The 24,711-nt window shown below is 39.8% G+C and overlaps 1 protein-coding gene across 1 annotated transcript in view; it reads right to left on the bottom strand.

Annotated features, from left to right (window-relative positions):
* The window catches only part of ANK3 (ankyrin 3), a 210,693-nt gene extending 186,246 nt beyond the window's left edge, over positions 1-24,447 (bottom strand). The window contains exon 1 of the mRNA XM_075154275.1: positions 24,041-24,447. Within this exon, the coding sequence (XP_075010376.1) occupies positions 24,041-24,154 (114 nt within the window). The 5' untranslated portion in view covers positions 24,155-24,447. The remainder of the gene's footprint in view (positions 1-24,040) is intronic.
* Positions 24,448-24,711: the final 264 nt, after the last annotated feature.

Here is a 24,711-nt window from a genome sequence, read left to right as displayed (position 1 = left end):
TAGGAAAGGAGCTGCAACAAATTCCCACACACGTGTGAGGAGCTGACTCTTTGCAGAGGGCTAAGTATTTCCAAATGTCTTTGGCAGCCCAGACACCCACAACATATCATACATAAGAGCTTCCAGCTGCATCTGGCCTGTGAGCTGTGGCTCCCTTGTCAGGTACAAGGAAAAAGCAAACCTCTTAAGCTTCCAGGCACTAAGATACATAAAAACATTTAAACTCCCACAGGCCAACAGGGGTCAGCCCTGCCTTAGCATGGAGGTAAAGATGAATGCAGTAACACATCACTTCCATCTCCACAGCCTGTGGCGCAACACAGTCAAAAGCCACATTTGGAAAATACACAAGGCTTGAATAATTAACGTTATAAAGCAACTACAGCCATGAAAAAGCAATGAAATATTTGGCAGCAGGAGCCTTCCCAAGGAAGCATCTCAGCTCTCTGACATCAGTCCAAACTGATCTCAGCTCTGCAATTTTGTACCTGTAAGTAGCATGGAAGAGACCTGGTGGGCTCAGTTCCTTTCTCATATGCCCACATGCATTCAGAAATAGTACCAAGTTCCTTGTTTGCCTATCACGTCTACTGGCTTCAGCACTGCCTGGACATGGCAGCTGTAGTACTTGCTGTCCCCAAAGTGATCGCCCTTCGAGGATAAGCTTGGTATGAATAAATCAAAGTGGCATCTTCAACAGTTGTGAACCTTACTTGCAGGGTGTTTGTCTACAGGACAGCAATTTTTACTAAACTAGATCATATCATAAAAAAAAGTAAACCGAGAAAATCCTTCTGCGAGGAAGACTCTAGATAGAGTTAATGGATGTGTCTAATACAGTGCTCCGTCAGCTATATAGGACTATATCCAAGGCACAAAAGCATAAGAGAGAAGCTCAGCCACTAAACCTAACTGCAAATAGCTGAATTTACAAATAGACAAGACGTGGCTGTGCTTGGCTTGGATGGCTCTATTGCTGTGCTAATTTCAGTGATGGAACAGAGCAAGTGCTTCAGATACAGCAACGTGCCTCAAATAGGCACGCACAGCTCCTACTGATGGCAGTAGGAGCTGCACGGGCACGCTAGAGAAGAGAAAGGAGCTCTTTGTGTCGTATCAAACACTGGAGCATCCACCAGATGATCTACTTTTTAGTCACACTTTATCTCATGATCAGCTGGGCTGGGATACTGAACACATTGTCAATTGTTTAATGATGGAAAAATAAAGCTGCAGGCTGCAGTTGATGTTTACTAAGGTGTTGATGAGCTATTCATTTCATCAGGGCAGAAAGCACTGCAGAAGAAATGCTGGAAAATGTAATCAAATGTTGAAAAATATTTAATACTGTTTTTATGTTATTATGGCTGTGTCTTTTCATTGGTACTTTGTGATAAATATAGAGCATACCCAGTAACATAAGTGTGTGAACACGTACATACATGTAAACTCATACAAATTATAATTTATATTTGTGCATAAAAAACATTTAGTGTTTTAAAAAACTGGCTAATGTTAACCCTCAAAAGGAATATAAATGTTACAGTTTGCCTCAGATTTCCTGCGCTTACTGAAACACTGAGAACTGAATATTGCAGGTATATTTCATACACTACAATAACGTTAAAGAGAAAGGTGAAACTCAGTCCTGTAAAGAAAAGTTCTACTAATTCAGTTTAAAAAAAAAAAAAAAAAAAACACACCACACAACCCAAAATAACAGCCACTGTACTGGTGAGGTGCTGAATTCCACAACAGTTCTGCAGCCAAAATGGTCTCCCAAGATCTGCTACTTTTTCCTACCTTCTGCTCAGTCTCCTGAAAAGCCACAGGCAACAAATAACACATTATCCATACCAGGACTTCAGTACAAAGTAACAATTTCAAACCTTTCACTTTCATTCTAAAGTGAATAAATTAACAAACCAACCAAAGCAAACCCAGAAATCATTCTCTCATATGATTACTGAGAAGACCCCAGGCCAGATCAGGAGTAGGGCAGAAAGGCTTCCAGATTAATTTCTGTCAATTTAATTCTCAGTTTTCTGAAGTCTCTAGGAGTTTATATTTGCTCACCCACAAAAATGTGTCTGATTTTACTGCTTCACTATATATACACTCAAAAGTTTCCATTTGAAGGTTGCTTCCTTATGATACTGCAAGAAAATCCAACCCAGCCTACACAATTTTCTTCTTTGAGGAACCCAAGGAATCACTTGTTCCTTTGGAAAAATCTTATGTTGTCTCAAAAGAGGATGCAACTGGAATGAAATGCATTGCTTCTTTTTCATACAGAGAACAGTGTCTGCAAGCAACTAATATACTCTTTATATAAGTAAAATAAAGTTATATGGTTGCAAAAAAATCACACATTCCAATTGATTCTAAATAATGACAAGAAATCTTTGTGTTTGGCTATTCTGATTCTTCTTTGTCATGTGTATGCTTGTTGGCAGGCTTAAATGGAAAGCTCTTAACTCTTTCTCTTTGAAACATTAAATGGAATAACCCTGCTTGCTAGGGTCTGTTTCTTTGAGGTTTTGTACATAGTGGAACCATTTACATCTGAATCAAAAGAGGTGAGCGACTAACCATTAACAGAGCAGAATCTTGTAACACTCCTTTCAAACACAAACAGGTGATTAACCACAAAAAGCACAATGTAAAAAGAAATTAAGTCTAAACTCTCCTCTCCTTTAATAAAAATGACCTGAGGTAGGGGGGCAGATTTTTAAGCCACTGCTCATGGCTATTTCTTTTCTTGTATCACGGTTAAGAAACCTCAGTCCCTCCTTCTGAATATATTTTCAGACACGTTGAAATCTCTGCTTATGTTAAAACATCATTAAAAGAGAATAGCATTTGTCTACCTGTCAATTTGCCACAGCAGAGCATTTTCTGGCACTTGGCAAGTCATTCCTAGAGGACTTGTTCAACATATGGCCAAATGTTACATACAAAGTAAACCAACATATGTTCAGCGTGATGGAGGAAAGCGGAAAGTATTGGTAAAAGTCAGTCTCCGGTAGCATTCACTTTATTTTCCACAAAGGATCAAGTCTAAAGATTCTACGTCATTGTCTTCAGCCCTATTGCATTTGTCTGTAACACTGGGAGAACAGTTACATCTACAGAGTTTGTAGCTTTTTCATGAGCTTAAACCTCCTGATTAGTAAGCATTCACCATATAGTAAGTCAACACACGTTCCACACCTGCCTTTGGTTCCTCCCCAGCATACCGTTTGTACCTTAGCAAACACTTTTAATGTTACTGATGCTGTGACTCATGCTTCATGTGTAGCAAAAGCATACCATTGTGAAAGTTTTATCAACCACCTTTTCTGAGTTTCTTCTTAAGAGAAAATTAAAATATTTTAATGTTAAAGCTCAGAGATTTAACAGCAACATACCTTTTAGGGTCAGATTTTCAAAACTCATACTATTTTGCTTTTTTACAGTCACTTCTGGGACCAAAATTGCAATCAAGTTTGTGGAAACAAAGACAACTGGGCTTTAAAGTTCTGGCACTTGCATAATACACTACAAACAGAAACAACAGAACAGCAGTGAACCCTAAAACTAAAAGCAAATCATTGCCAAACCATAAAGTTCTGGGAATTGGGCTCAGCAATGTTTTCCTTCTGTTTCCTTGTAATTGCAGGAAAAGATAAGCCAGGTGACAGGCTGGGAACAAAAGGAACTTTTGCAGTTGGATGTTTCCTACCAGCACAGGTAGCAATTTGAGTTTCTGATAGCAATAGGGAGAAAGCAGAGCCTGAAACAGAGGCTTCACTCATGCTCCTAATCAAACTGAAGCCACATTGATAACTCGCATACACAGTTACAATAGGAATAAAAGATGGTTCTTGCTTCCAGGATTTTATCTGTAACCATAAGTAAAACACCTGAGTGCATGCCAGGCACCATTTTTTAATTGGCAAATATTGTCCTCTTAGTGGGTAAGGTTATTGAGAAACTGGAGATGTTATAGAGATGACAACTTAGTAACAAAAAAACCCACACCACCTGTGGGCTAAACAAAGACGCTAAGAATTTGTTTTGAAAATGTATTCTTTTTACCTTACACGTTTACAACTGGAATTACAAAGGGCTACAGCACACTCTGCCATCCAGCTAAGTGTTAGAGGCTGGAAGATGGTTCTGCTTCTATTCAACAGAAAGAACCAAGCCATAAAAGTGCTGAGTGTGCATTTTAGTCTTAAAGTTAAGCTGCGAGCCAAACAAAGGGTGCTCATGCACTCTTCTTTGCCTCTCCCACCCACCTCTGATTCCCACTTGGCAGCACTGCTGTGCCCCCAAACCACGGGTGTCCCTCCAAAGGTGAACTGAACATCTGCAATACCAACATGCAAATGCTGGTGGTGAGATTGAGGAAAAAAAGTTAAGCCTGCAGCTTTCAGTGACAAGTGGCTCAATGATTCTAAGCAGACTGTAGTCCAAGAAACACCGGGCCACACTCCAAGATCACACTGAGACTACAACTAGGTCTCAGACTTCTTTTCATCCGTCTTAATGCCCTATTACTTCTCCAGGGTCATCAACATGTTGTAGCTCACAGTATGGTTACAGGTATTCTCTGAAAGCCAGAAGAGAGAAGAGCCACTTTGTTGTAAATGAATCTATATTCTCAGGTTTTAGTACACAGTTTTCAGTTTCTCAATAATCAATGCCACCAGTTATTAAGCAATTGCATTGCTGGCTGAGGAACTAATATTGCAGGTTTTCTTCAGCTGTATTGATCAATGCTTTCTTGGTTTGGACTCCAGACATCCACTCTCTATCTAGAAAGGTTTCTTGCAAAAAGCAAAACATATCAAGCCATGATTTTTATTAATGTTTTCCTGGAAAAGAATATTACATGTCCTCTGCAAGCATTTTACTTCAACTACTGACTATGCTGTTTATCCTTTAGAATTAAAAATTTGCATCTGAAGAAAGATACTCCTTCAGCTGATTCAGGAGATTTAAGTTCAGTTGTAAAACCTTGCATGTTACTTCGGCTAGTATAAGTCAAAGAGCATATTCCTGACTTCATGCAGAACTGGATCAAGGACAGTCACATCAGCTTTGAACAGTCTAGTGTGTCCACGGTGAACAATGAAAAGCCCTGAAGAGAGAGTTGTTTAGATCCTGGAAGCAGAACGTGTGCATAGGACAGCAGTGTCCTAATTATAGCAATACAGGGCTATGGGAAAGCTGCTATAACTAGCTTGTAAAGAGCAATGGTCTGATAAAACTATATTGTTTCTGGAGCTGCCTCGGGAAGAGCCAGCAGAAGGGTCTCTGCCTAGTGACCAGTGTGTAACAGACATTTCTAAAGGAGAAGCAATCTTCTTCTATGAAGATTTCCCTTTTAGTCCCATTGAAACAGCAACTCTCAATTCCCTGCAGAGTTGGACCCTTGCCTTTGCTTACACGGACTCCAGCCACCAGCTAGAACAAGCCTTACCTTCTTGAACATTAAACTTTCAGATCTTACGGCTTTCAAACTCCCTGATACTGTGAGACAAAAGAATGAAAACCTCACTTTCTCTCATACGAAAGATAGTAAATCCATTCTAATAGCAAGTTGTCACATCTACAACCTCCATAGGAAACTGTAGCTCTGCTCAAGGCAGGGCAGCCAACACACCCAAGTGGCTCTAAAACTAAACAGGCGGGAGGGGATATTCCAGACCCAGGGAGCTGCTCTCCTCCTCGGGGCTCAGTCCGTGGAAAGCTGAAGGCACAAAGAAGGACAAAGCCTGCTACCTACTGTACGTATACTCTTGCACTCCCCTGCACCTTCACCCAAAACCTGTTACATTTTCTCCTGTCCCCTTGAACACAGTGAACAAAACACCACTAGCTCTCAGCCGCCAGAGCACCATGACCTCCAGCCAGGCTCCTGAGGTCTTCCCTTTGTGACGTCCAGCTGACGACTGTGCTCTGTGACCTCCACACAGGAACACGGTCCCCCAAGGGCACTTTGGCCCGTTTGTTAGTCTTTGGTCAAAGCCACTGCATCTACAGTCCTATAAATGCTGAATGCCTATGCAAGGTGCAGCAAGATTTCACAGACTCCACATTTACCTTGCAAAGAGGAGAGAGGCCAAAGCCTTTAGTACTGAATAATTTAAAAAACGCTTTCAGATTCTTAGTTAAAAGCATTTTTATCTAAAGACAAGCACAGTTTCCTAATTTGTATCTCAGGCTATCACTATTAGGGCACAGATAATGGGATAAATCATGGTTTAAAATGCAACATACTAAGAGCAAAAGACACTTGATAATTGACCAAGTCCTACCAGAAAATCTGTGGATTTGTCTGCCTAACTTATTTATTTCCATTTGTACCTGGGCACTACTCAAAGTAGCTAGTAATGCAAGATAAGAATGCACGAGAACCAGATAATGATCCTACAAACAAAATTATTATACCAACATTCAATGTCATGAACATGAATAACCTTGGAATTCTGAGGATTTTGCTAAAAACCCTCCAAACCAATTATTTATTGTTTAACAGTTAGGGTGCATAGTCCCTACCAAAGTAGAATGCTACTGGCAGAGAACACTTGCTAGGAATATTAAAAGTACCATTTGGACATATCTTTCTGTTATTCAAACAAACCATTTCTCCACTTACAGTGTTGTATCTGATTGAGTTGTTCCTACTTCAGGAACAACTTTTTATCATTTCAAGACAAATTATTCAGACATAGTGGTCTCTGATTAAAGAGCTGTTCTATAAGTTACTGCTTAAGCATCTCTTAAGTATACATACTTTGAGAAGCACAAATACACACACAGAGTACACGTGTAAAACTCCACCTCTCCTTAGGCAACGGAAATTTTACATGCTTTCTTTCTGCAAATGAAATTTCCTAGTTTCAAATGCATTGCCCTTCAGGGTATCAAGTAATGTGATAAAATAATGAAAGGTTTCTGCTATTACAATGAAGGTCAGTATACAGCGGACCATTTCTTTTGTCTCACTTTTCAGGATGATCAGAGCATTGAGGCGATAAGAGGGAAGCTAGTGCTTTTATGTGATGCAAAATCATCAAGCTGTATGTCCAGTCATTGCCTGGTGCTGCACTGCAGCTTCTGAAACAAATCCTCGCCTGTCCCCAATGACATTAGGAGAGCTCAAGGCCTGCTTCTATTTTAAAATGACAGAAGCATTTTGCCTTTAAGGTTGAAAATATTCTTGATCACAGTATCTGACACTATTGTTTTGAAAGAATCATCATAATTTATAATGGTATTCATTTATTAAACACATAGTTGTGGAAGCTAAATAAAGTGATAGGAAAAAAGTGTAAATAGTATGCATGGAGCCCACTGCGAATGCAGATGGAATTTCTACGGTTCACCTGACGCTTGTCTGATTTAATGAAGACAGTAAATTGCACAGCACAGTAACCGCATTCCACGCTGCATACATCACCGTGCAGCCGCAGCTACTGGGGACAGATATTCCCTTTCTTCCAGCTTTACAATATTCTCTCTGATTTAATCACCACATGGGATATTGGAGAATAGTCTCCAAGATATGGGAGAAAGTCTGTAACGTAAGCATACTAGCTAAACGGATAAGAGGAAAATTACCAGGAAAAATTCTTATTTTCCTCACCCCTACCCTCCCCACACATAGAAGTTGAAAAATAGATGAATTCTTTGTCTGGTTGCCATGAAAACTAAGAGATGTAGCCTTACCTCAGAGGAAATTATATTATGCTCACACAATGAATAAGAAATGAGAGCTGCATGGTCCTACCTCAGCAACACAAAGCTGAGTCAAAAGAGAATCTTTCTAAAACCCAGGCATGTGTGGATTTTAATCAGCTCTGTTTATAACGTATGATCATAGCTAATTGTTCATTAATTCCACCATGTCATTTGTTCAGAGATTATACCCTCCACATAATGAATGTTTTGGGGTACTCTCCAGCAGAGGAAATTAAAATAGATAATAGCTGTGATTTTAAACAGTCGTCTTAGCAATCTTAGGTTTGAATCCATTGACCTAAACTAGTTTTTAAAGGTTTCAAAACATCAAAAAATTGTCTATTCTCTTGAAAAAGGAAATGCACATGTGTAAATCGACAGGCCTACAGAATTGATCCGTTTCTCTCTAGCACTGGGCCTCACCCTGACAGCCACCTCCATACAAAGCCTTCCCCTGCAAGGGATGGGAAGGTGGAGAGCCCCAAACCTCCAGGTGCGTAATTCACCCCCAGTTCAGCAGGCAGCCCAGCTTTTAGTTACTTGCAATTAATATTAATACCATTGCAAACACTGACTGGAATAGAGTCACTAAAAGAGCAGACAGCATGAAATGCCTGTATTAATGATAATGGAGATGTTCATGTTTCACTCTTGGATTTAGGAAAACACTTTAGTAAATTAACTTACTCCACTTTACAAGATGAGACACACTTGTGCAATGTCACAGAGAACATTCTCATCTGAATAATACTGATACATAACTATTTTACTGCTTATTTGAGTCTCCAGAATCACGGATGTGTCAAGAATGACAGTACATGCTTAACTGCCATCACCATGGGCTCATATTTCATTTCACTTGCAGTCTTAGGGTAAGTTGATCCTTAATTGTTTTCACAAGACTGAATTTGCTATGGGGTCATGATGTATTTGGAAGGCTGTCACAAAGAGAGCAGTGCTAGTGATTGAAATGGCTCCCTTTGCTCACAGCAACAAAAAAAAATCTGGGAAAAAACCACCAGATTATACAGAAATTATTTTAGGAATCCACTGCTAAATATAAATGACACATTGTAATCAGAATTTTCAGCTTTCCAAAACACTTGCAAAGAAATTTCAAAACAAAAAAAAATTTAAAATAAAATCCTTTGGTTCAACATGCCAAAACAAAGCTTTCAAGTGACTGGTTTTTTTTCATTTTCAAAATTTAAATCAGCATTTTATGGGTTGTTTCATTTGGGTTTGGTTTTTTTTTTTAGAAGCGTTCCTCTTGTTATTGACTTAAATACTTTGTTGAGCTTAAATTAAATTTGTGACTTTAAGCATATTAAACTCTGTATTTTTCAAATTAAGAAACTTACCTGAAAAAATTGTCCTGAATTAGTTGCTAGGCTTTGGTCAGTATGTTCCAAATTAACATTTGTTTGTGGGATACAAATAACTGCCCAAAGGAGAATTTATATACTTACACTTTATGTATTGGATTAATACCTCTGTAACACCAGCCATATGATGAGTTAATTAGCTGCTTAATAAGCATGATTAAATCAATAATATGAGTGCAATTATCAGGTGTGACTTAGTGCTACATGGCCTTCCTCGCCTTATTTAATGAACATATTGTTCTCATCTTCAAGGTTTTCTCACTGTCAATGTTTGACCATTGTTTACTGATGTACAAATATTGATAACACAGGCTTAAAAAAAAGCACCTATGAAGAAAATAATGTCTTTGAAGCTCCAAATTTTGGAGTTAATCAGAATCCCCAGTATTTCAATCTACTATTCAAGGTAAATGATGTCATCTGCAGCTCGCAGGTGCTCACACCCAACCTTGTTTGCACAGATCTGGCATAACTGATAGCATTTCAGGATGGACCCTATCTTCTAAAAACTCACCCTCTTCTGATGGGGTAAGCACCATGGCCCCCATTCAACACATCACTTACGACTGGACTCAGCTTTAAGCACACAGTGCTCCCCTCTGCCCTCAACTGAATTACAAATAGGCTTAAACTTAAGTGCACGTTTAAGTACTTTGCTGGATTAGTGCCAGAATATTCAGCACTTTGGACTAACCAGACCCATGACAACAGAAGCAAAGGTATCATGCAGTCTGCTTAGTCATTTGTGAGCTCTGAGAAACATGGTGCACCTTTTTATTGTCTGTTTTTCTGGCTGAAAGCAGAAGTAAAAATTAAATAAAGATTTCAAAACCAGAAGCTGCCCAAAGCTTTTCTTTCCTGTCAGCTCAACACATAAAGCTGATCAGCCTATCTAGTTGCAAAATATTTTGCTTTCTGAAAACTGAAATCTGTGGCTGGCACATAGCATCATTTTTCCCTATGCATTTCAATTGCAACAGCTAATACATCTTTTGCAGCTAGAGGTTTTTAAAATCAAAGCAAAGAGAACCTTTCCTTGATCTAATGCAAAGGAAGTTAGTTCTCTGGCGGGAAAGATTTATTTAATTCCCTCTTTCTGATGAGATAGGTGAGTTCCCCTCATTTTGCAGGCTACGCTACAAGTGGTTTGACTCCCTCCCACATGCACTCCCATTGCATTTGGCAGCATCATTCAGGAAAGGCAACAATGCCATGGTCCATGGGTCAAACGTTTTTAAAAGTCATTCCAAGTACAACGTAACTAGACTTAAAAGACATTCAGCATCTTTTTAAGTGAAATCCTAATGTTTGTAATACATCAGAACGGAAGAAAAATATTCTCTAAAATACCGGCAGTATGTTAACAATGCAAGGCTGAAGGACCAGCTTTCCTCCACTGACCTCATTGGACTGTTACTATGCAGTGCCAGGACAGCCATCAACAGTGTCTCCCACAAAATATAACTGCTGTTTTCTCATTACAGAAGGAAGTTTGAAATCCAGCATTATTATCATTGCTCTGCTATTAAACGTTCTGGTTCTGCCTTTTGCAAAAAATGGGTATTGTCGTTCTGAGGCTGGTTAATACGGTCCCTCCGAGTTACCTCTGACCTTGTTCTCTCTTACCACCACTCTTCCTCTGAGCAGCCATTAATGTCTCTTCATCAAACAGCAGGATGTATTCAAAACATGGTTGCTACATATTAGACCTAAATGGTACTGCTAGAAAATCCTCCCTAAAGCTATGCAGCTCTAATCTGTAACTGCCAAATATAAGAACTGTAGACAATCGCATGTATTGAATCACAGTAACCGGCTACCCATGAAATAAAACTGATTCCAGGAGAGCCTCATGTTAATAACACTTCATATATTCAATTTATGTTTGCATGAACAAAACTATCCAAGAGGCAAAGGACTGAATATTCATCTGAACAATAAATGCATAAAATAATTGATATTAACAAAATCAACTGCCGCTAGTTAACATGCATGTTTCTAAAAAAATAATAAAAACGCTATTTTGAATAACTAAAACAGACAAAACCGAACCCACAGGAAGACCCAACGTATTGCAAAGTTCCAGTCAGAAGTCTCCAAAAGCTCTGGCAGGGCTTTTGGTGGCTAGCTTTGCAAGATCTCCCCCTGCTCCCCCCCAGTTTTATTTTTTCTCTTTGTATATTTCCTCAATCTTTCATTAGGGTATTGTTTAGTTTGAATATGAATATAATCTGCTACTTATTTTCCTTTTGAGATATTACCTTTGCTCCTTTTTCAGGCAACTCTTTCAGACAACTATTTTCTAGGAAACAGGCAGGCAGGCACAGAGAGCATGTCTTGTGAAAACTAGGACAGAGATTCTGACTTGTCAAGAAAATGTGAGAAAATTTTACTGCAAATGAAAAAGAAACACACAGAAAGACATAAAGCTGAATTTTGTTTTCACCGCTATACTTTAAGAATAAAAAAAAAATATTTTGGTTAGCAGACTATTTTGGGGAACAATTGCTATTTTGTAGGCGTAAATGAATTGCTCAACTTTGTACCAGAAATATCTTCAAACTGACAAGCCCTTATTAATTTGTGGTTACCTCTTTGTATGTGGACCTTGACAAAGCACTAGGCTACATATCCACGGTATAAATTCATGCAACCAGGTAATGGATAAGAGATCTCATCCTTTTTCAAGGACTTAATCGGGTGCAATCTCTTGGATGTCCTCCAACCAATTACATTTCTTACTCTGCTATGCAAAGCTAGAGGGTTTTTATTTTTCTGCCTACTTCGATGCCTGAATTTCTCCTCCTAACATGCCAGCATCTCTGTCTGGGGAGGAGGGGTTCACAAGGACAACTGCAGTCCCACAGCAGCAATGCAATCAGAGAGCGGCAGCCCTGCAGGCAGCTCGCTTGCAGTACGGCTGATGCTCGCAGGGAAGAGAGCCATCCCCTTAGCCATCTTATCAGCCATACATCACCTTTACTGCTCACAGAGCCTATCTGCACCAGACTGAAAGGAACCGCAGGCCTCCCTGAACTCGGCAGAGTCTGGAGCCCAGTCCCCAGCAGAGACTGAATTTTTGCTGGCTTTAGCTGGCTAATTCTGCTCCCTCCCCTCCCACGTTTTATCTGCTGACTCAGCCTGGGCAAAACATTGCAGGTTAATAAGGAGCTCCTCAGAATGAGGGGTTCATCTCCTGGCAGCTAGTTACCCAAAATAAAACCGAACTTCTGGGTCAGCTGCCCCAATCACTCCTCCTGTATCTCCCCTTTAATCACTGCTCCCATTTCAACATCAAGGCCCTTTCTAATGCTTGCATTCCTTTTTTCTCATCTTCCTTCAAATTGACTTGTTTTAAAAGTGCACCAGCTTGTTTGCTCATTTGCATTTGGTAGTAAACAAGGAGAAAGGGGCAGCTTTGCTGTTGGGAACAAAGGGCTACAATTTTGAACAGCTTCCCTGCGGATCTTGTTTGGTCACAGCATCTCTTGGCTTTCCAACCCAAGGCAGATTGTGCATGTGGCCTTTCAAGCTGAATTTATTGCATATGTTCAGTGGTTCTTCTAATTGGATCTATGACTTGACCACAATTCAGTGAGTTTACCTTCAAGGATAACAGGCACGTAGGTCAACAAGAAGATACATACAAAGTTGTAAAATACACTACATTTAGCCATTTTAGATTAAACTCAAGCACTTCTAAAACCAGGATTTTGACAATTTTCCTATATATTGGGTGGGCTAAACAGAAACAATTCTGAAAGAGCTTTACAAAATCTTTGTAAACAACACACGTTTCTATCTGCAATTTAACTAGTATGATCAGTCATTATAAAAAAGCCTTTAGCCAATGGCTTGGTATACTATATAAAAGAAAATTAATCTAAATAACAGTAAATTGGATATTTGTACTGAATACCATGGGCCATAATTAGAATTGTTACCATGCATACTTCCTTTCCACCAAGAGTTTTTTAAAAAGCATATACTTCTTTAAAAACCACATTTCTCCTCCAGAATGATGGCACGACACCAGCAAAAACATTCCCAAGAGCTGTGGACACAGCCAATAGGTCACACACCAGATCAGCACTGAGCAGTTCTGAGGTCATTAAAAAACTATAAACCCTGCATGGGCCTTATTTTGTATCAATGGTCCTTACACAAGGCATGCAAAATATATTCTATATCAAGAACGGAAAAATAGACAGTGCTTTCCATTTGAAAAGAGATCTTTAAAATGCACAAGAAGAAAAATACGGAGATATTTTACAGAGAGGAGAACCAGAGATTAAATAAACTGCTTAAGATCAAACTTAAGAGAATCCCCTACCCTTTGTTTGTTGCTTGGATGACTTGGAAGTTTGCATACTTTTATCTTTTATGTGGGTAGTGTGTGCTGAGTGTGCAAAACATTTATTAAGCCTTCTTTAAGCATAACCAGACATTCTGATATTACAAAAAAGGTAGACAGGAAAATATCAGATAAGAACATCAAACAACATACACTTTCCCATAACTGTTGAAAAGCGTTGGCTGTTCCTCAGGCTGCCCTACTTAGAAACTTTGATTGTGCACCCACTGTCATGAGAGATGTTTTCCTCTCGACATCTTTTTAATCTTTTCAGACTGGTAGAAAAACAGCAGTCTCTAGTTATCAGAATTTTGATGTTTAACAGCTTCAAAGTGCTGGTGGTTTCAAATTAAATCAAGTGGTAGGAAAAACTAGGACTGCAGGTATCCAGTGCATTCACTGATTCTCCTTGAAGATGTTTTCTTTGCTTAGATGGTAAAAATGTAATAAAGGAAGCCTTTCCCACCCACTTCTCAGCAATATTTCACTATGGGATGTTTTAACTTTTCAGAGTCTTGTGTAAGAAAAAGGAAACCATCCACAGCCACCCTCCAGAACATACTGTCTGCTACTGCCTGGCCAAAAAAAGCCTCTTTTGAAAGAGGCTTCCTCAGCACTACAGGAAAATGCTGCATTTACTCACACATAAATTGAGGCTCTTTTTTAACTTGCTGCACCATGAGGTGCTCGGTACACGTATCTCTCCTCTTGGGGGATCTTTCCCCTCAGGTATGGATAGCACTCCAGGCTTATTCGCCTGTGCTTCAAGGTCTAGTCAGCAGTCTATTTCTGAATAATATCTGCATTAATTTTCCTACAGTCTGGGCATGAAAACATTAGCCTCAGCACCAGAAATGATTGCTAGATTCATACAAATCCAAAGAGGGCAGGAGAACAGGTTACAGACTCAGATCACCCAGACACTGATATTTCCTCATGGCCGATGGTAAATTCAGCTGATGAGATGGTTGCAAATGCTAAACATTAAGCTAGTGATTAATGAATGGGAAATGATTGCAATTTCAGAGATACCATGGTAGGGTCCAGAAGGAGTGGTGATGCAGTTATTGGAGAAAGAAAAAAGCTGTGTGGGAGAAAATAAAATTATTCAATCTATGAAGGAATGTCATCTAAAGATATTAACGCCTATATTTATAAAATACTCTGATTACAACTCTGGAAAAATTACTTGAAAGTTATACATAGCTAGCTACAGTCAGTGGCTCAGTTCCACCTTTGCCTTCTGTTAGTAAAATGCCCCGTAAACTCATGTTGGGAAGTGGAGGGAATATCTATCCAGTGGATATTGCACAGCTCTGCTTTTCTACAGGTTCCCAGAGAACACTGGAGACCACTTCAAGATGGGTAAGCTTGGGGACAACATACAGGACAGCTAGCTGTGAAAATCTCGCTTAACTGAAAGAAGTCAATGACGGAGTTATTCTACATCCTGACATTTAAAAGTAATCCCCCAGAAAATGAACTGATGTGCTAAACAGAAAGTGAATTCCACAACTATTTGGTGTTGGTATCTATCTGTTGGTATCTATCTTACCACCAAATAGGGCAGGTAAAAGTATGGTTTATTAGAGGGTACATTCAGGATAACACCACTATGGTTTCTCATTTTAATACTGCCTTTAAGGAAAGCTCTTTAGAATATGCAAATCAGTGTGCTCTAACTGAAGATAGATATCAACCACGGCACTGACTTGTGAATTGTTCTGAGCTTTGTGAACTCAGAACGTGATGCAGAAATTGCTGGTGATGCTGTCATTTGAAGAATTTCAAAAGAAAAGTGGCAGAAGCTTGCAAAAGGCCATTTAAATTTTTGATCTGTTCTATCTAATGACTTGTTCTTTCAAATTGTCTTTTCATTTAAAAAAAGGATTTATAATTTCTTTAGGAATCAATGACAGCAATGGAACAGAATCACACTGTAAATTACATGAATGAAGAAACAAATTATTTAAATACACCCACACAGTGTACACTTCTGAAAACACTGCTAACAACTTTGTGGACAGCTTCTCCCTAAGGACGCAGACTGGCCAACAGCACTGGCTTTCCAGAAGTCGCAGAAGAGAGCAAAGGGAACACACTTCCTCTGAAATTAAACCCCTTGCAGCACCACACAACCTTTCCCAGTGTAAGTGCTCCCTAACACAGATGGGGTCTCACTGTGGGAAGCAGGATCACTTTGGAGATGCCTGACTCAGGGCTATCGATGGGCTGGTGCAAAGCACACAGGTGGGGAGCCACAACCAAATCCCTGACCACCACCTCCCCTCCTGCTCTTGCCCTGCACACATGCAAACTCACTCACACAGTACATGCATTGCATGTATGTTTTGCTGTGTATATATCCTTTACTTGTAAAGGGTATGAGTTTTTGTACTCAGGCCAAATTCTTCAGCTATCAGAGCACAAAGATGCCATGCAAGCAGCTGTTTACAAAAGCACCATCCCCACCCTGGCAGATCACATCATCGCTAGTGGAAAAGAGTATTTGTGTTACACCCCATGGTTACTCCTCAGTTCTAGTGAACTATGCGAGTACTTGAATTCAGATTGGTTACTAGTTGCTTGTAGACTGTAAAAGTTCAAGGATTTGCATAATCATGGTGCTTACTTTTAAGATATGATTATGCAAAACCAGCCACTTCAGCAGCTCCAGGAAATCCTTTCACGGCACGCAGAATTCAGCAACTACCTGTCTCCTCTTCCGTCCCAACTCTCTTACTCCAGCAGAGCCTGGATACTTAATAACGTCTTATTTCAAAAGGCAGAAGCCACAGGGTTAAGGATAGGGTTGTAGCTCAGAGCTGAGCTGACAAGATTTCACAAAAAAAAGAGACACTTTTCTGCTTTCAAAAATACCTTCCACATTCTACAAAAATACAAACAACTAATATATTATACCCTCATCTCGTCTACGCATATGTACTTAAAGGGGCATTACAAATAAATGTGGAATACATGAGTGTAATTCAAGCTCGTTTAGTGACCAGCAATTTTCCCTCGATATGCACCAAAACTGAGAGCTGTTCAGAAACCTGCTCAGAATCTACAAACCACAATTTTCTATAAGCCATCACGGACTTCTTTGCAGAAAGCAGGCAGTGATTTCCACTGACACTGGCTCAGGTTCCAAAGTGAAACATGCATCCCTTCCTTCACAAGGGAAGGAAGTGACAAGATCACAGTGGTTTTTTGTATTTACAAATTATTAATTCCATGGGTGAAGCACCAGGCACACCTGGGAGCCTGCCTGGCTCCTGGTAGAGATGGGATCACCAGAGACACCAAGTTTAACGATACTGATGGAGATTTTGTTGAGGTAGCCTCCTCTAGGCACTGTGGAATATGTCATGTTACACCCATGAAATAAATGCAGATATTGTGTCTGTATAACTTGCCATGACGGGGTAGTGGATATCTGTTAAGGTACAAACCTTCGTTTCCTGCCTGTGCTCATGAGCAATTGGTGTGTCAACAGAGGACTTGGATACTACCACTTTTATCAAGAAGTGGCTACTTCTATAAAGTCCTGTTAGTTCCAGTTGGATAAATATGGAGTAGGATACACTCTAGGATAAACTAGGATATCAGAAACATAAATGAACCCTTTCTATCTTGTACTTTTCTCTTTAATTATGAATGATTTTCAATGAAAATTAGGAAGATACTGAAATGAACACTCAAACCGAGATTTAAAATTGATACATAAACCGTGATGGCACAACGTATAATACATTAGACCCTTCAGCTGCCCAATAAGCTAAAATCCAAAACTGTGAATAAAACATAGCTGAACAACCAAAAAGTTAGGTAAAATACATCATTCAGGTCATTGAAACAAACCATAAAAAGTTTTCTGAAATAATGCTCAGATGAAGGTGACTATGCATAATGTCCTGTATCTTTCTGCTACTACAAAGGCAAAATAAAGTGTTAGTTCTGGTACATAATACAAAGGCATTAAACTGCCCGTGTACATCTTGGAGCACTAACAATCTCATGTGGAACAAATTCATGTTACTAAACAGTCATAACTTTCTAAATAACGGAGAACTTCAGCTTATTGGCAAAATTATGTTTTTTTTTTAAATAAATACATCCCAGAGTGAATTTTCTTTTCAATTAGCAAAACAATCTTCTTATTTCAATCTAGTTCTCCTGTCCACATTAGTCTTACTTGAATAAATACTAAAGAAACATTCTGTTGGATTTCCCTTCCAAGTCACCATACAGTGATTTCAATCTCTGTAAAAAACAAAATCAAAAGCTGACCTCTTCTGTGGAGATTAGCAATTAGCCACCTCGCGGAGCACTGGCCAACAAAGCGGAGCTCCACACAAATACCACAGTCAGGCAACAGACATACGAGAAGGATTTTTAAAAGTGTTATATGATCCCAAACATCCACCAGAGATGCCAGGGCCTGATCTGCAGAATGCCCAAGGCTCTCAGCTGAAGCTGCAGGGCTGGAGGATACTCAATACCTTTGAAAATTAGGACATTGCTTTAAATTTTCTCACCTACACACACTGAATTATCCTCTGAAGGCACCTATCTTTTTCCGTTTAATATATAGGGCTATAGCATAAGTTAGATAACTGAAGTCAGGAACAATGTGGGGCAGCTGTATCATCTCAGTTGAGCTCATTATCTGAAAGGGCCCCCATGCATCCCCATCTAATGGGGAGGCATTATTTTGTAGAGTTGCTAAAAGGCCTAAGAGGTTTCCAACTCGCCAGGCACGCTGGCCAAACCCTTAAGGCCCAGTTCTCTATGCGTTTACAACGCAGTCCTGCGCTAGCCCTACGGCTTCAGTCAGAAAATCCCCATTACCACTCTATCAGTGGCCTAAACAGCTGTACAAATTACTGAATAGCAGCAAATCCAGCCCTTTATTGTCCGAACTTCCGTTCAAATCAATGTGGGAATACATCAGGCTTTGTATAGGAATTATGTAATTTTTCTTTTTTTTTTTTTTAAATACAACTTACAACTCAGACTTTTTTTCTTCTCTATTTCTTTCCTCTACCCACATCACATACACCAAGAGCCTAGTTCTTACCCCCGTTCCAGTCAAAGTAGGTCTGATTGAGTCTAACACTCAATATTAGCAGGTGTTCAGTCAGTTCCACTAGTCGACAAATATTTTGGCTCACAGTAACAACCATTTAGTGAATGGCCAAGGGGAATTGTATCAAAGTACGCACGACTTAAACTGAAGCCATCAATTCAGGCAAGTTAAGAGCTTGAAATTAGCAGTGCTTTGACTTTTGGCACAGGGCTGAATATTCATAACCTCATAAAGAGAATTTTTTTTTTCCCCCCTAAATCACTGTTACACCAAACATCATCTTTGAACTTTCTTTTGCTTCAAAAGCATCCATTTTCCCCATAGGAGAGACATTTCCCCCTCCCCCTCAGCGCTCTCAAAAAAATCAAATAAAACCCAGCCTGGATGGAAAAACCAGAAGGATAAAAACTCCATTAATACCAACCAGGTAGTTGAAACAGTATTGATTTACACTCACTGAGAGTCCAGCTCTATATCTAGTCACTGAGCCATCTTCCTATAATGGTGAGGTCGCCCATTGTTAGTCTTCCCTCTTTCCCATCTCCTCCCACCACAAGCTGATAACATTAAGCATAATGTGGTTTATAACCCAAACTGGTATTTGCATAATAACTAATGGCCATCTGTTGTGATGGCAGAACCCTGAGGCATCAAGAAGGTGAAGAGGAAAAGGTGAATGTTCTAAACCTGCCTAAATAAAAATGTAAATGTATAACAGTGCAAAATTTTTTCTGGGTTTATAAACAACAATGTAACACTGAGCAGTGTCCACTTCAGATGATGCTGTAGTGCTACCCACACAATACAATGCAATCTTTTCATTCCTTTGGGGATCATCTTCAAAGAAGGAACTGTTTTTCCAGCTGAACAGCAACACTCTTTCACCACAAAACCCCATGCTGGTAAGAATGCAACACTGCTAGTAGATATCCCATCCACCAGCGCCCCTAAACATCTATCAAAAATATCTTTTGATTATTTAATTAGATTTGCCTTCTGACAGAGCATCATGTCCAAAATCAAGGATATGACTGAAATTTTCCTCGTACCTAGGAAAGATTCACTGACTTAACAATTTTTCCTTCAGGCCCTAAATCTACACGATCTTTTCATTTACCATAGGTCATGTTCCCAGATGTTAGAGCAACATCTGCCTGGTTTGTGCCTTAACACAAACGAGCAAAGGAACAATCATTTGTGCCCGACCTATCTAGATTCTACTACTGTCAAGTTCAACTCTTTACAAACCATGAAACAGACGTCTCTAATCCTGAGATTTGTTTAAAAATCATGAAATTACAAATTTTTAAAAATGGATGGGGATTTGTACTTGTTATTTGTGTTAAAAGCCTTGAAGCTCACATTTCAAGCTTTACCTGACAACTGCTAGACTTGTTTGCATGTGAAAACTGCACCAATTCCAACCCGAATTGCTGTTTAAAACCACAGGGCAATTCGTTGCAGGAACATGTGCCTGTCAGAGAAAGAATTATCCCTGTTTTCTTCAAACCTGCTTAATTATCACTTTGAACCAAACTGAAGAAGCCACTTGCACTGAAGCTGGTCTGCACGCAACCCTTTGCTCAGGTTAATTGCGTGGGTGCAGATCGTGAATTTTTTCAACCTCGTGAGACTCGTACTGAAACCTTGACACGGCCAAGATCCATAAAACATTTGACAGCCCCGAGAGAGCTGCAGGGAAAGGAAAGAGTGGGAGTCTCCCAGCTAGGATATGATGATGCCTTCCTGGGGTCCCGCTGCCCCTGGGAGGTGTTTCCAGCTCTGCTACCTTGGGAAGTCCAAGCTGACTCCCACAGGCCCTCGCAGCTGGGAGCAGAGCCCAGCCCAGAAGATGCACAAGCTCCTCGAAGCCACATGAACAGCCGCACACCTACAGGTTGATCATTCCTGACACAGCATTTCTATTTATACCCATTAGGAAATTGCAGGGCAATTTTTCCAGCATACCTGAAAGTTAAGTAAAACCTTCAAACACCGTGAGCCTTATGATAAAATTACCAGGATTTGCAACATTGGCATCCGTTGCTTTCCCTGATGCCCACAAGTTTGCAACAGTAGAGGATGTGACAGCAACAGCCTTTAACATCCCAGAGACGGCAGCAGCCAGGCTTTGCATTATGATCAAGCTGCTCCCAAAGAACATGCTAGCTCCTGAGCACTACACGCAAATGGAAACCACTTCAGTCCTACTGAATATTGCATAAAACATAAATCATTGAGTATGTGCCAAGACCTGCCCTTCTTTTCTACTATGTACTGAACAGGGAATACAAAAAAAAATCCAGAGATTTCACCTTTATTTTAGGAACGGCACTGACTAAGCAACTAATTTCTTTCCAGACATTATTATAGGATAAACAATTTCTAGTTTTCACAAACCAAACTATGCATGACAGAGCCGCACTATAAGGAATCAGGCAGGCCATCCTATCAATCACTTACTATTAAGGGTGGCTTGGCTTGTTCTGTGATACCATTTAAGGCTCAGGTCTGCCCTTGGGTGTACTCAAACTATTTGCAGTGTAGGACACTGCACAACCATCCAGAGACAGAACTGCTTGAAGCTGTAATATAAACTTGAACAGAATAAACGGGAAACCTGTATAATGCAGACTCTTCACTGTACTCACTTCACTTGCTTGGCCCTATCCCTTTCTCTTGCATAAGTTAAACTATTTAAGTGCTGAACCTTCAGAAATGTCTTGAATTCAGGCAAACGGAAAGAGTGTGGTGGGCCCATAGGGCACAGAAGCACAGCGTCTCTACAGAGCTAAGTGCAGCAATTTGAAAATATCTCACCTTGAAATTAAATAGGATTGGATATAATACAGGGTTTTGTTTTATTTTTAAAAAGGTCATTTCTCTCATACAAGTACTGAAGCAAGCCTTAACAGAAACATTATTACACTGTAAATTGCTTAACCAGTCAAAAGCAGTGAAATATTACCCTCAGACTGCAATCCTCAAACTAAATATGAACATAAATCAGCATGACTGTTGCTGGTATCATCAAGTCTAGGACACTGGATGCTCCCACCACCCTTACTTTCTGACCGTTGGCTGGTCTCCTTACTGTATAAATTATTGAGAAACGTCAGCGCTCTCTGTTGTTCCAATGTGATTGGAAGACCCTAAAGGATATTTCTGTATACTGCTTAAGCAAAGGGTTAGTTTTGTGCAGTATCATGTGATCCACAAAAAAACCCCTGAGTACTGCTTGCTTGTGGGTGGTGCAGAGGAACAAGAAGTGACTCACAACTCATAGTGGAAAAATTGGGGGGAAAATGTTTTAAATAGTCAGGAAAGTACAAAATGGCAAACCACAATTATTGGACTTCCTACGCCCTATGTACTGGGCGGCAAAATCATGTCTTTTCTATGAGAAGACTGATGCCCAAATGTATAAATGTTAAGTGAAGCAATTACTGCTTTTTGCTCCATTCTCCTAGTAGAGAGAGCCTCTACATGCCCTGAAGCTGCAAAGTCCTAAGGAAACCCAGAAAGAAACTGGAATAAGCTACCAAATTCCAGTGTGACACAAAGGATCAGGGGCGAGGGGGACACCCAAAAAAAAGCCTCCGGTGGAGCAAAAGCTCTCTATTTTATCTCATTCTTAAGATGCAGAAATAAAACACTGAAAAAAATCCACACATTTGAGATTAATAGGCTGATATTTATCCATGTGCCACTCTGGTTGCTAAGAGATTTCCTTTCTATAGCACTGTGTTGTATAAACAATAAAGCATTTTTGTCCACAAAGCAATTGTCTCACCTCACTGAATCAAGAGCCTCTCACTCCCACATCCTTTCTATATTGTTCTAATTACAAACTGTGAGAAAGCACCCTCAGACAAAGACAGTATATGGACACGATTGGGCACACTATTGTTAAACTTGAGCACATTAAATACAACGTGGGCTTCCTGCATCACGAGTAGAGTTAGCTGAGAGACTATACATTTTAGCTCACAAACCATAGGTAAATATGGGTTGACAGCCAGTTCCTAACATTAACTGCTGCGGTCATTTACAGATGGGGGGGAAAAACCCACCCTGATAGCTACATTACAGACTTGCACATAACCAGACAAGAAAAATATTACTAATTCAGGCCAGTTTCAAACAGCAGCGCCTTAAAATTGGCCCCAAAGACAGAATCTTGTTTCCGCACTTTTCTTTATATTGAAAGATGGTTCAGAAGATCTGTATGTATACATTCACACAGAAAAAATACCTACAGTTAACATGCTGCAGTACATTCACTGCAGCCATCTAAACAGTCTTCTAATGTGCTCACTAGAACAGAAGGCAGTGGGTTTCTTAGTGCTTTTCATCATGTATAGTACTGCCATAGCAGAGAAAAAAGAGAAAAGGGCAGGGAAATTCTGACTATCACCCAACCAAAAGATGCACATATGTTAGAGGAAATCTACATGTCATTTAGGAAGCACATGCACCGCTTCTTTGAGCATATGAAGATTATCCAATCCCCCCTTAGGGGGATTTCACAAAGGCACACAGAAATACTACATTCCCAGGTTTCCGTTAAGACAACTGGCTTCTTGATACAGCCAAAGCCAAGAAATCATGGCAGGGCCTTATTTCTATGAAGCAGAGTACAAGGTGTCATTTTTAAGGACATATCCACAGAGCTGCCAGAGTGGTTGGCCTCTTTATCTGTCATTATGCCACAAACCATAACTATTTTGCTTTATACCTTAGAGAGAAACAGTAAGACTGGAATCACACAGAGGCTCCTGAACTGAACAATGAGCAATGCAGTGCCGATGAATTTTTTGGATCCTAGTGTGCTGGAGGGTTTTCTGCAGCTAAGACAAATCTACAGCAGAGAAAAACCAGCCTCTGCGATCTCAGTCACATATTTCCCTAACAAAAGAAAGTTGCTAATAAGAGATAGTTACAGCTCAATTCTGTAAAACAGCTCACCCTTAGGAAAAAAGAGAAACACTGAAACACCTTATTTCTGAAACATTATCCCAATAAATGGATGTTTCAGAAGCCAAACATGTGACACAGTCCCAACACAAAGAAAAAAAAAATCTGCCTCCACACACATCCCTTTTAAGTACATGTATGTAAGGCTAAACTATTATGCTGTTAAACCTATGAGAAAGCTCAGCATTTAACCTCAAATCATGGTTACAAACTATTTTCAACTCACAGGCAGTTTGCATATCATGGTAACACAAGTGATTTATCTGGGAAATGAATGCACACCTTCTGCATCACCACTGCAATCAACTAATATCCAATTAAACATTCAATTGCTTTGCAAACCCCACAGCCCTGGTTATCAATGCTATTTTATAACGTTAACAAATTACTCCAACAGCTACCAAGTTACACGCAAGAATGAGCTTTGATACTTCAATTGTAAGGTAACAAAATTAAAACAAAAGAATCCCTGTCAGAATTTGGCACAGATCTAGATACCTTTTTCTTCCGATCCCGGGATCTTTTCCTGTGTTTTCTTTTTTTCTCAGTTTCTTCATCAGCATTGATTTCTAAATCCCTGTTTTTCTTTAACTGTGATGCTGCGTGAGCCATAATGCATTAAAAATCCTTTACAACAATGCTCCCTTGTAAAAGGTGATTTCCTCGGGCACCTTTAGCCAGCCCTTACAGCAAATGTTCCAGTGATTGGAAGGAAATCTGTGACCAGAGCCAGAAACACATTCAGGATTCAGAGATCTCACAGAAGCGTTCAGTCACTACAAAAATACATAGTTGCAGATTTCTTCCTATACCTTTCTGTACCTGAACCTTTATAAAACAGTGCAGCCATCGTAATGCATTTAACGTTATGAAAAAGACAGCTGGGACAGAGAAAGCTGTATTATGGCTGTATCCCCTGCCACCAGCTGGAAGTGTCTAAGTGACTCCACTGAAGGGGGAATGCTGAAAAGGAGCGCTTTCTATTAAAAAAAATTCCAGAACAATAACACATGCTGTATTGTATTTTCTTCACTAATCCTAAAGCATGTTTCTAAAACCTATTAAAAAATGCAGTGTTAATGATGTACATTTCTCAGCTTGTTTTGTATGGTAAGCCATTTAACCTATAATGAAATGGAGCAGCTCCTACTTTAGGTTAACTGCTGATG

The sequence above is a fragment of the Calonectris borealis genome, chromosome 7 (genome assembly GCF_964195595.1).
Source record: "Calonectris borealis chromosome 7, bCalBor7.hap1.2, whole genome shotgun sequence".
Taxonomy (NCBI): Eukaryota; Metazoa; Chordata; class Aves; order Procellariiformes; family Procellariidae; genus Calonectris; species Calonectris borealis.
This window is presented reverse-complemented; position numbering and strand designations above follow the sequence as displayed.